Consider the following 12,284-nt stretch of genomic DNA (forward strand, 5'->3'; position numbering starts at 1 on the left):
AAAAAAAGAAAGAAAAAAAATTAAATAAAAAAGAAAAGAAAATGTAAGCCTGGGCATGATAGGCTCACTCCTATAATCCTAGCACTGTGGGAGGCCAAGGTGGGTGGATTGCCTGAGCTTGCTGGTTCCAGATCAGTCCAAGCAAGAGTGAGACCCTATCTCTAAAAATAGCCAGGCGTTGTGGCAGGCACCTGTAGTCCCAGCTACTTGGGATGCTGAGCAAGAGAATTGCTTGAGCCCAAGAGTTTGAGGTTGCTGTGAGCTGTGACATCATAGCACTCTACCAGGGGCAATAAAGTGAGACTCTGTCTCAAAAAAAAAAAAAAATGTGGACAGTACAGAAATATACAAAGTATTGGATAGAAACTATCCCTAGATTCCCTGAGCACCAGCATAGGTTGGTTTTACCTTTCAATGCACTGTTGTAGCCTTACTTTTTAACTCAACAGGTTTCTTTGTTGTCGTTGTTTGTTTCTTTGTTTGTTTGAGACCAGGTCTCATTCTATTGCTCTGGGCTGAGAATGGTGGTATGTCATCACAGCTCACAGCAACCTCAAACTCCTGGGCCCAAGTGATCCTCCTGCCTCAACCTTCTGAGAAGCTGGGACTACAGGAGTGCCATCATGCCTGACTAGTTTTTCTATTTTTAGTAGAGACAGGGTCTTGATCTTTTTCAGGCTGGTCTCAAATTCAGCCTCCCAAAGTGCTAGGATTGCAGACGTGAGCCACCACATCTAGCCAAGCCTTGCTTGTTAACTCAAAATTTTTTTGTTCTTTTGTTTTGTTTCATTTGGAGACAGATCATCACTCTGATACCCAGGTTAGAGTGCCATGGTGTCAGCCTAGTTCACAACAACCTCAAACTCTTGGGCTCATGCAATCCTCCTGCCTCAGCCTCCCAAGTAGCTGGGACTACAGGCACCCACCACAATGCCTGGTTAATTTTTTCTAGAGATGGAGGTGGGGTCTCACTATTGCTCAGGTTGGTCTCGAACTCATGAACTCAAGGGATCCTCCTGCCTAAGCCTCCCCGAGTGCTATGATTAGCGGCTTGAACAACTGGCCGAACAACTCAAAAGTTTGAGCTGACTGATGTCTCTTGTGCTGTCATACTGATAATATTTTGTTCCTATTTATACACCCCAAGTGACGATGTTTATTGTAGAAAACCCCACTGACTCAGAAGCATATAAGCAATGGGATGGGTCTTCTTGCCTACCACCCACACGTGCATTCTCAGCAGCTAGGCAAGTGGCCCACCAGACTCATTTCTGCATCTGTGGACACACACACACATACCTTCTTGCGTTATCTTTGCAAACATGTTGTTTTGCAGCTGCACAACCCAATAATGGTTCATATCTTGAATGGTTCTAGGGTCATGTGATTTTCCGCCCCACCGTGGCCCAGCAGCAGTCCTGTCCCATGTGCTCTACATCCTTGCTGAACGGGGATTTCAAAGTGACCTACGATGTCAATCGAGACAAACTCTGCAACCTCCTGGTGAGCCTGGAGCTTCTGGCCCAAGACCCAGAGGGCAGTCAAGGGGTGCTTGTGAGAGAGACCTCACTCATTCTCCTGTTTCAGGTGGCCAATAACCACTTTGCTCACTTCTTTGCCCCTCAAAACCTGACGAACATGAATAAGAACATTGTTTTTGTGATTGACATCAGTGGCTCCATGCAAGGCCAGAAAGTGAAGCAGGTAAACTTCAGCTTTAAACAGCTACCCAGGGACAAGATCAGAGACAGATTATCTCTGCCTGTCCCTCCCACCCCACCATTCACCCCATATCAGTTTTGCTGCCAGAGTCTGGTTTGGGCTTTATGCTTCCTATCAGAGATAGGCTGACTTGACAGCAGTGAAGGGTTCTGCAATCAGCACCACATCCTCACTCTGCAGCCTTGGGCAAGTGCTCTCATGTCTCTAAAGGGGATAATAACAGAGCCCGGCTCGGTGCCTGTGGCTCAAGCGGCCAAGGTCCCAGCCACATACACCTGAGCTGGCGGGTTTGAATCCAGCCCAGGCTGCCAGACAACAATGCCAGCTACAACCAAAAAGTAGCTGGGCGTTGTGGCGGGTGCCTGTAGTCCCAGCTACTTGGGAGGCAGAGGCAGGAGAATCGCTTGAGCCCAGGAGTTGGAGGTTGCTGTGAGCTGTGATGCCACAGTACTCTACCCAGGGTGACAGCTTGAGGCTCTGTCTCAAAAAAAAAAAAAAAAAAAAAGCAGTGCCCAAAAGTCACAGAGTTTCCCCATGGGAAGTGCTTAATAGAGGACACTTGTGCATTGCAAGTGCTGGGGATAGTTATGGCAGTCCATGGAGAGGTTGCAGCAGGACACAGCCTCCTGACCACAGTGCTCTGAGTGCCCCGTCTTTGATGCAGTGAAACCGTGGCTGGACAAGCCAAGTTTTAAAAGCACAGCCTCCTAGGGTCTTCTTTCTTAATCCTTCCCCTCCTGAGCTCCTGATCATTTCTTCTCCCCAAACTGGGCTTCTTTGCCTCCCCATCACCCTGATTCACCCCTGGGCCTGGCAGGACACTCTTCTCTCTGAGAAATTGGGGACATTTCTGTAGGCTGTCCTTTCCCTCCTATCATGCTTGTCAACACTGTAGATTTCTGAAATGGATATCTGAGGGTTGGTGGAAGGTACTATTCTGGGGTCATTCTGGGGTTCTGTTCCTCTACTGACCATCCTCCTTGCAGACCAGGGAGGCGCTCCTTAAAATCCTGGGGGACATGCAGCCAGATGACTACTTTGACCTGGTCCTCTTTGGGACCCATGTGCGGTCATGGAAGGGCTCATTGGTACAGGCATCCGAGGCCAATCTGCAAGCAGCTCGAGACTTTGTTCAGCGCTTCTCCCTGGATGAGGGTATGAGTGGGGTGTCTTGGGCCACCTTGGTGTCACTTCTGTCCCCTCAGACTGAGAGCATGCGCTGATCTGCCTTCTCTTTTTTTGCAGCCACAAACCTGAATGGAGGTTTGCTCCGGGGAATTGAAATCTTGAATAAAGCTCAGGAAAGCCTCCCAGAACTCAGCAACCATGCCCCAATTCTCATCATGCTGACAGACGGTGATCCTACAGAGGGTAAGCACCTGGAGGGCTCCCTTGGGAAGTAATGATGCCTGATGTCCCCTCATTACTGGACACATTCAAGCAGAAGTCAGAAACTCAACCATTGGAGATGCCATCAGGAGCAGAAAGGCTCAGGGTAAATTCAAGTGCTGCTCTAAAAACACCCTTCAGACCACAAAGTCTGTGGGAACTCCAAGGCGTACCTCTGTTCTGTGAATTGAGAAACTGGGGACAGTGCAGCACAGGGCCCTGGAGTATGAGCAGGATTCCTAAGTTGAATTTAATGAACTATTTATTCATCATTGATGTGTGACAAGCACAGAACTACAGATGAGACATCAAGGAAAAGAGACGTGTCTCTGCCCGGGGTCCACTGGGGGAGGAGACCCCAGAGCAGACATTTTGCTGAGGGCCTTGAAAGAACAGAGTGCCTTAGGGCTGTGGAACCACAGACAAGGGCAGGAAAGGCCTCCTGGAGGAGGTGACTCCTGACCTCAGTCTGGAAAGAGGAGTGGAGGCAGGAAGGGATCCCTGGTTGAGGTGGCAGCTTGAGCAAAGAAAGGTCTGTGTCCTGGCAGGACTGCCCCAGCACTGCAGACATGTGCAGGATGGAGTGAAACAAGGATGGGGTGGGAAGGGCAGCAGAGCCTTGCAAACTACAGCAAGGAGCCAGGGGAGGGTCTAGAGCAGAATCAGATCTGCTTGTGATGGACGGGCAGGATCTGCAAGGAGCTCAGTTAGCAGCTGTTGCAGTCACCCGGGGAAGCCAAGAAGAGGTGATGCCTCAAGATGACTGTGGGGACTTGAGAAAGCTGAGATGGGAGGCTTGGCCCCCAGAGAGTGTTCCCCAAAGTACCCCCCTCCGTGCTCCACATGCCTGTGGGCCGGCATCCTGTCACTACCCAGGTGTGTGGCTGCAGGGGTGACGGACCGTTCCCAAATCCTCAAGAACATCCGTGAAGCCATCCGAGGCAGGTTTCCGCTCTACAACCTGGGCTTCGGCCACAATGTGGACTTCAATTTCCTGGAGGTCATGTCCATGGAGAACAACGGACGGGCCCAGAGAATCTATGAGGACCGGGATGCCACCCAGCAGCTGCAGGTCTCCACCCCCAGCCCCCATGCACTGCCAGCATCATGTCCCAGGGAGCCTGGCCCTGGGGCCATTTGCCCATCAGCCTGGAGGAGCAGATAAGGCTCTGCTACAGAGTTCATATCTGCTGCATAACCTCAAGTCAGTTACTTAACCTCTCTGAGTCTCAGATTCCTTCTCTAAAGTAGGGTTTCCTGACACCCGGCTTGTGGGCAGGATGCCCATCGAGTACACAGGGTGCTTAGTTCTGAGACCACACATTCCATTCCTGCAGGGTTTCTACAAGCAGGTGGCCCGACCCCTGCTGGTGGATGTGGAATTACAGTACCCCAAGGATGCTGTCTTAGACCTCACCCAGCACCGCCATAAGCAGTACTATGAAGGCTCAGAGATCATTGTGGCTGGGCGCATTGCTGACCACAAACTGGCCAACTTCAAGGCTGATGTGCAGGCCCGTGGGGTAAATAGTGGGCCATGGAGGGTGAGAGACCGGGCAGCACCCAGGGGCTCCAAACACAAACTGTTCTCCAGCACTGCCCACTCCCAAGGGTCTCTCTTTCCCCAGAGGAGTGCCCCACCCACACCAATGCATACCGCCACCACCACCCCCGCCCCCAGGCCTGAACATATCTCCACACAGGCATTCTGGTGGCTAGACAGGCTGGACTAGGGTCACTGTACCCCTGGATTGGTTGCAGTCATCTGTTATTTCTCACATCCTTGCCCCCAAGGTGTGAGAACAAGAGGTCAGCCTCTTCCTTCTCACTCAATAACCATTTCCTGAACACCCACCATGTACCAGGCTTTGTGCCATGGCATGGCGCTTGTATGTGCACATGAGGGATGGGAGGGGTCCCAGGTATGAGAGACTCAAGCCCCACAGTACGGTTGAAGGTTCAGAACTCAGGCTTTGAGTGAGGAGAGCTTAGCTGCATCCTGACCCCGCCCTGACCAACTGAGTAACCTTGAGCAAGTGGTTGGTCAGTTCTCTAGGCTTCAGTTTCCTTTTCTGCCCCATGGGAGTGTTACTGCACTGGAGTGTTGTGTGGAGTAAATAGAATAATCTATATGATACCCTTATACAGTGCCTGGAGCATAGGAAGCCCTTGAGAAGTGGTGCGACCTTGGGAAGTAGTGCCCTATGCTAGTGTAACTCAGGAGAGAAAGCATGTTTGTGTGCTATGGCAAGGTAAACAGTGCAGCTGCCTATAACTCGTTGGCCATTCTGGAGGAGCAGGTCATGGTGGAAACGGCTAGGTAGTTGCTGGCTTTCCCCTGGAGAGACTGACTCTATGAGGGCAGGATCTAGTCCTCCTGTACCATGGGATCCCCAGGACCTATGCCAAGCCGAGCTCACAAAGAGTGTTTGGCAAGCATTTGTAGAAAGAATGAATGAATGAGGATGAGGAGAACAGGCTCAGGAAATGGAGTGACGCTTAGAGGGAAGCTGCAGACCCCAGATGATAGTGGGGCCCCTCAGACCCTTGAGCACCAGCCAAGGACTGCACCATCATTGCACATGGTCCCTCTCCCTAACTCCTCTCTCAGGAGGGACAAGAATTCAGGACAACCTGCCTAGTGGATGAGGAAGAGATGAAGAAGCTGCTCCAAGAGCGTGGCCACATGCTGGAGAACCATGTCGAGCGCCTTTGGGCCTACCTCACCATCCAGGAGCTACTGGCCAAGCGGTATGGCCCCTGCAGAGCCCAGGATGGGCACTGTCCACCCTAGAGTCCTCCCATCCCTTGAAGGGGGACAGAGAACAGGTGGTTCTGGGCCTTTGAGGTTGCAAGTAGGTCAGATTTGCTTTCCTCTGCTGTTTTGCCGAGTTAATATCAACCAGTCAGTCAACAGTGCATGCGGGCCCACTGGGGACATAGGTCAACCTGCTGCTCATGCTTCTGGGCTGCTGTGGGGGAGCTGCCATTGCCGTGGGGCTGCTGTGTCCAGACATTTAATCCTCACAGCGTGTGGGGGTCTCCTTCATCATCCCCGTTGGACAGACCAGCAAACTGAAGCTCAGTGAGGTTAAACCATCCAACTTGGCTCTCACAGCTATTAAATTTTCCAGGGGTCTCTGAGGCATGCCCCTCAACCCTGCCAAATCTCCAAGTTTGCTCTGTGGGAAGTCAGGGACCCCAAGGTCCCTGAGGACACAGACACTGAATAGGGCACTGCACATGCTTCATACCTGGTTGTTGAATGAATGAATGAGTGGACACACAGGTGAAAGGATGACGGAGTGCAAGTCTATCATTGTTTAAGCCACCAGGCTTGGAGCTGGCCAACGTCCATCTCATTCACAGGATGAAGGTGGAGGGAGAGGAGAAGGCCAAGCTGTCATCCCAGGCCCTGAAGATGTCACTGGCCTACCAGTTTGTGACCCCACTGACTTCCATGACTATCAGGGGCATGGCAGACGAGGATGGCCTGAAGCCCACCATTGATAAGCCCTCAGAGGGTATGGGTGGCAGGGCCAGGGGAGGGGCCTGCAGAGAGGAGGCCATGGGCCAAAAACCTCCTGGGCTTTAATTCTTATCTCTTTCCTTCCCTTTCAGATTCTCTGCCCCTGGGTGAGTTTTAAATGGCGTTGGTTTTTGGCCAGGCTTCTGGTGGCTGGGCAGGTACAGGTGCTCCAGGCCCCCGGCCATGGCTTCCCGCTCCCACATCTTCCCTGCTTCCACTCCTTCTGCACGGGCTCTTCCTTCCCCTATGTGCCCATATCCACTCTCCCACAAACCCTCGATGCTCCCTTTGTGCTTCGTGAGCCTCTGTGCAGCCTGAAATGCCCAACCCCACCAGCCTCCAAGGCACTCTGTGTCCTGGAAGGAGGTAGGACCCCAGGGGAGACCTGAGACCCCAGGAAGAGGGCTAGACCCAAGCCATATGTGGACCAAGCCACATGCCTTGTGTTTGAGGCACCATGGGTGACAATGTCCTCCATATTCTTGTCTTCTACAGAGATGCTGGGACACAGACGGAGTAAGTGGCAGCCATCCTGGAGACTCACATCTCTACCCCTCTCCACTCCATATGCTGCTGGCCCATAGGCTGTGCATTCCATCCTGACCAAATCCCTTTGGTTATCATTCAGTTTGCCTAAGGCCTCCCTCCTCTGGTCTGGCTGTCTGCACTGCCTTTCACTGGGAACCCTCAGGATGGCCCTGCTGGACCGCCTGGCCACCCCACCCAGGTCCCCATGGGAGGAAACAGAGAAGGCCAGGCAGCTGCACTGGGCCAAACTTCTGTCCCCATATCCGGAAAGCCAGTCAAGGGCATGTGATGCTCAGTGGCCACCCTGCTCCTATCACCTCAGGCCAGCCTGCCTGGGAAGGAGGGGCCATCAGAAAAGACGCCAACAGGTCCAGGGCAGGCCCAGTCTTCTCTTCTAAATGCCACTCACTCTCACCCACCAGCGTTCGTGCTGGCCGCCTCGCAGCCTTCTCCTACCCGCCCCAGCTCCAATATCCAGCAGTTGCCAAACCAAGTGACTGGCGGTGAGTCCTTGGGAGGGTGTTACAGACACCCCTGCTTGATACCCTTATCCCTGGCCAGCCCCATGTGCCCCATGCCCAATATAACAGACTCCACTCTGCGCCCCCAGTGGACACTGACCCTCACTTCATCATTCATGTGCCCGAGAAAGAGGACACCTTGTGCTTCAACATTAATGAGGAGCCTGGTGTGATCCTGAGCCTGGTGCAGGACCCCGACACAGGTACGGTGGATGTCACGCCTCTGCCGGACGGAGCAGGGCCAGGGCTCTTCTGCCTTCAACATGCAGCCATGGGAAGGACTGTGGCCAAGGCCTCCACTGCCTGCTGCCTGTGCACCATCCAGCTGGCTGGGCCCCACCTGCTGCCTTCTTGCCCCATCTTCCGGGGCCAGCTTCACTGGCTACAGTTAGAAGGGCCTCATATTGGGTTTAATGTTCTTTTGTTGCTGTCTTGAAATCCCCAACCAATTTTTAACCAGGGGCCCTTCATTTTTATTTCCTATTATGTCCTTCAAATTATGTAGCAGCCCTACTCCACCTTTCCCCACAGCATGACTGAACAGGGTCTCCAAGTGCCTTCCTCTCTCCCGGCAGCACCCTGGTGATGGGGAATGACTCTCTCCTTCACACAGCCTTTTCTTCCTCCTTTCTCCCTCAGTCCCAGTCTAGTCAGTCCATCTGCAAATACTGGTTGAGCACCTGTTGGGGGTTGGGAATGCAGTGGGGACTGAGACAGTCTCACTGTCTTAGAGCTTAGAGAAGGGAGAAGACAGTGAACACATTCTCAGGTGACAGTTTCAGAGCATGAGATGGGCTATGCTGGGACAGTGAGAGTAGAGAAGGATCTTCTTGGCTGGTCAGGTCAGGGAGGCACTGCTATGAGCCTGCCACTGTGTAAGGGACCTGGGCTACAGATAAGGGGCAGGCCCAGGTCCCGTCCTAGGGGAGGCAAGACCTCCCTCACTTAATGTGGCAGGAGGGATGGTCAGAAAGGTGGTGGCGCTGTGCTCGGGACCAGTCCTGAAGGCCACATGGGAGGCTAGACCCCCAAAGACAGAGTGACATAGGTAGATTATAGGAGGCCTCCCAGGAAGGAGGCACAGCCTCCTGAGCAAAGGCTGGCGGGCCTCTCCCTGACCCAGATGACTCCTCACCCCACTGCAGGCTTCTCAGTGAATGGGCAACTCATTGGCAATAAGGCCAGGAGCCCTGGGCAGCATGAGGACACGTACTTCGGGCGGCTGGGCATCGCAAACCCCGTAACGGACTTTCAGCTGGAAGTGACTCCTCAGAACATCACACTGAACCCACGCTCAGGAGGACCTGTGTTCTCCTGGAGTGACCAGGCTGCGCTGCGGCAGGATGGGTACCTGGCTGGGGCCTGGGGAGGGAGGCAGGGGGAAGCGTGGCATCCTCAGGGCTCACTGTCTGTGCCTATACAGCCTCAGCCCTGAGCCACATCAGCGGTTGACACCCACACAGCCTGTGCAGACACAACAGACTCTATGGAGCTTTTCCCTTGTTTCCTGGACCTGTCTTCTGGGCCCAGCTGCCTGGATGCCTCTGCTCCCATGGCACCCTGCCCTGAATGCCATCATCACCTCCACCAAGCAAAGCCAGTTTGTCCTCCCGGGCCCAGTACAAAGGCCACCTCTTCCCTGAAGTTCTCCTACTCTCTTCTCTGCTAAACCGCAGAATTCTCTTGGTTTCCCATTTGGCACCTGTCATAGTCTGCCTTGTTGCATGCCTTTTCTTTCCTTCACTTGTTCCTTCATTCAACAAGTGGCTGAGCACCAGCACCTAATGCTGGGTGGCTGGGCTTTAGGAAGAGGTGGACAGAGTTGGGTGTAGAAGACACAGGTAAGAAGTGGGAATCAGAGAACACAGACTCTGATATTAGGCTAAAATCTGAGTCTTGGCTCCACTGCTTACCAGCAGTGCTACCTTGGGCAAGTTACTTCACCTCTCTGAGCCTTGATCCTCACAAGGTCAGAGTGAGAACAGAATGACGTGGTTTGCATAGGAAAGCCTAGCACAGGGCCTGACTCACTGTAAGAGTCCAATACACAACAGCAACATGAGGGAAGAAGCATAGAGCAGGTAACAGTCCACTGTCTGCGGGGGAAGGCCTCGGGGGTAGAGGGATGGACATAGAGCTGGGTTCTGGAGCACAGGGACAGCTGAATGGAGAGGGAAGCAGCCCAGCCACACCTGCTCTCATGACCGCTTGGCCCTGCAGAGTGGTGGTGACCATCAATAAGAAGAGGAACCTGATGGTGTCTGTAGACAACAGGGCCACCTTTGAAGTTGTTCTGCACCGAGTATGGAAGGATAGTGCGGTCCACCAGGACTTCCTGGGCTTCTATGTGCTGGATAGTCACCGGATGTCTGCCCGGACACATGGGCTACTGGGTATGCTGGCCAGGCGTGCAGAATTGTGGGGCAGGGTGCTGGAGCAAGTCAACTCATGGGGCTGGGGCTGGAGCTGTGGGACAGCTTTCCAGCTGGGTACCAAGATAAGCCCACCCCCTACATGGCCTCCAAGGCTCAGAAGTCCAAAGATGGGTTGTCTTGGTGAGGATCTTGTCCCTTGAAATGACTTTGATCAAACACAGTGAAACAGAAGCTTAAGTGAGCCTGGGAGCAAATACGAGGAGAGAGCCTATTAGCAAACAGAAAGGGCCAGAGGGCTCCCAGGGCTCTGTGAGTGGTGGGATGGGTCCTTGGCCACAGAAGCCCTGCCTGTGTGGCCTTCCTATGGACACTGCTGTCCATGGGCACCTGCCCCTCAGACCTCTCTCCCCAGCAAGATCCCTTTGGAATTGGTTAAAAATGATGGTAGGTAGAACCAGCTAGAAATACATCTACTTCTCTACAGCAAGTGAGCTAAAGGTGCCTTTTGATGCCAGGACTCATAAGAAATAATCAAGCACTTGAAGAAAAAATATTCAAGCAACTCTAACCCTACCCCTGCCCTGTGAGCACCTATTGAGCACAAGGCTCCCAGACATAACTGCTGCCTCCAATGTGCCTTTCCAGGACAATTCTTCCACCCCTTTAGTTTTGAAGTGTTTGACCTCCACCCAGGCTCCGACCCCACAAAGCCAGATGCCACAATGGTGGTGAAGAACCACCGGCTGACAGTCACCAGGTAGGTGGGCTGCTCCCTAGCATTTCTGCCCTTGGCTTCTTTGCATTCACTTTTAGTGGTCTGAGCCTTTCTCTATGTGTCACACGGGTGGGGTGGGCTTACTGGGAAGGTGCCACCTTGCAGGTTCAAAAGAGTGACCCCAGCTGACTTGTCTCTCCTCAGGGGCTTGCAAAAAGACTACAGCAAGGACCCTCGGCATGGGGCCAGTGTGTCCTGCTGGTTCATCCACAACAATGGGGCAGGGCTGATTGATGGTGTTCACACTGACTATATTGTGCCTGACATATTCTGAGCCCTCTAGCCAGCATGCTTGTTCATCCCTGGGACCATGGCAGAGGAGGACAGAGTCATCCTGAACTGCTGCCCACTTATACCTCCTTGACTAAGCTGATCCCCTGTGTCAAAGCACCCTATAACTTCCATTAAAGGGAGGCTATGTTCAATCCAGAACTGACTGTTTTCTGGGAGGAAGGATGGTCAGGGAAGCAGCCCAAGACACTGCCCCTCAGAAAGACTCAGGGGCTACAGCAGACCTAGGAATGGGAAAAGCAGGTCAGAGGCTGGAAGGGGAGCCCATGTCATCTCTGTCCCCTGAGTGCCCCCTGCACATAGCTCCTCCTGTAGGGCCAGGGACCAGTGGACACTCTGGCAGCATGAACAGCCACAGCTGACCCAGTGCCAGGCAATGTTTTAAGTACCTTACTTGAATTCACTAAGTCTGTGCTCTCAACAGCACTAGGGAACATTTTCATTGTGTCCATTCACATCTGAGGAAAATGAGTGAGGTAATTTGTCCAAAATTACTCAGCTTGTAAGTGGCAGAGCAGGAGTTTGAACCTGTGCCGTGTGATGTCAGCATCTGTGCACTTAATCACTACCATATGAATACTCCAGTGAGTTGGGAAGCTGATGGCCAAATCCTGTTGAGACTTGATTCTGGATATTCTAAAGCATCGCTTAAAATGAACATGGGAAAGAACCATTCATAGATGGGTCCTGAAGAAAGCCCACTAAGAGTGGGAGACTGTCCTATTGGGGTCAGGGCCTCCCCCCTCAGCCAGATTTCCCTGCCGACAGCCAGGCTGGCACTTTCCAAAGGCAGAGGCTGTAAGTTCAGGGTGCCAGGACCAGCACCCCTCCATCTTCTCACAGGAATGCCTGGAATTACCCTACTGGGGCTCTTTCCCATGACTTGGGCTTGGGACATGGTTAAAATGCAACAGCGCACTTCAGAGAGCCCATCGCATGGAGGTAGACAGGCCTCCACCACTCCTTCCTTTTTTTGTTTTGTTTTGTTTTGTTTTGAGCCAGCATTTCATTTTTGTCACCCTTGGTAGAGTGCCATGATGACATGAGGATGGTTACAATGTCACTAGATGATAGGAATTTTTAAGTTCCATTATAATCGTAAGGGATCACCACCATATACGTGGTTCATTGATGACTGTGGCACATGACTGTAT

The 12,284-nt window shown here is 52.7% G+C and overlaps 1 protein-coding gene across 2 annotated transcripts in view; it reads left to right on the plus strand.

Moving 5' to 3' along the window:
* ITIH1 (inter-alpha-trypsin inhibitor heavy chain 1) overlaps positions 1-11,260 on the plus strand; it is a 15,382-nt gene extending 4,122 nt beyond the window's left edge. Inside the window, exons 7-22 of one of the 2 annotated variants that reach the window (XM_003789382.3) lie at positions 1,378-1,503; positions 1,588-1,704; positions 2,709-2,877; positions 2,968-3,093; positions 4,002-4,183; positions 4,449-4,634; positions 5,723-5,862; positions 6,481-6,635; positions 6,733-6,747; positions 7,136-7,156; positions 7,591-7,671; positions 7,779-7,892; positions 8,835-9,036; positions 9,910-10,082; positions 10,710-10,821; positions 10,984-11,260. In XM_003789382.3, coding sequence (XP_003789430.1) covers positions 1,378-1,503; positions 1,588-1,704; positions 2,709-2,877; positions 2,968-3,093; positions 4,002-4,183; positions 4,449-4,634; positions 5,723-5,862; positions 6,481-6,635; positions 6,733-6,747; positions 7,136-7,156; positions 7,591-7,671; positions 7,779-7,892; positions 8,835-9,036; positions 9,910-10,082; positions 10,710-10,821; positions 10,984-11,113 — 2,049 coding nt within the window. In that variant the 3' untranslated portion in view covers positions 11,114-11,260. Of the gene's footprint in view, positions 1-1,377; positions 1,504-1,587; positions 1,705-2,708; positions 2,878-2,967; positions 3,094-4,001; positions 4,184-4,448; positions 4,635-5,722; positions 5,863-6,480; positions 6,636-6,732; positions 6,748-7,135; positions 7,157-7,590; positions 7,672-7,778; positions 7,893-8,834; positions 9,037-9,112; positions 10,083-10,709; positions 10,822-10,983 lie in introns of those variants that run through there. The other variant, XM_023513018.1, reaches the window with a different exon arrangement.
* Positions 11,261-12,284: the final 1,024 nt, after the last annotated feature.

Source organism: Otolemur garnettii, unplaced genomic scaffold (assembly GCF_000181295.1).
Source record: "Otolemur garnettii isolate 467f Iridium unplaced genomic scaffold, OtoGar3 scaffold00032, whole genome shotgun sequence".
Classification (NCBI taxonomy): domain Eukaryota; kingdom Metazoa; phylum Chordata; class Mammalia; order Primates; family Galagidae; genus Otolemur; species Otolemur garnettii.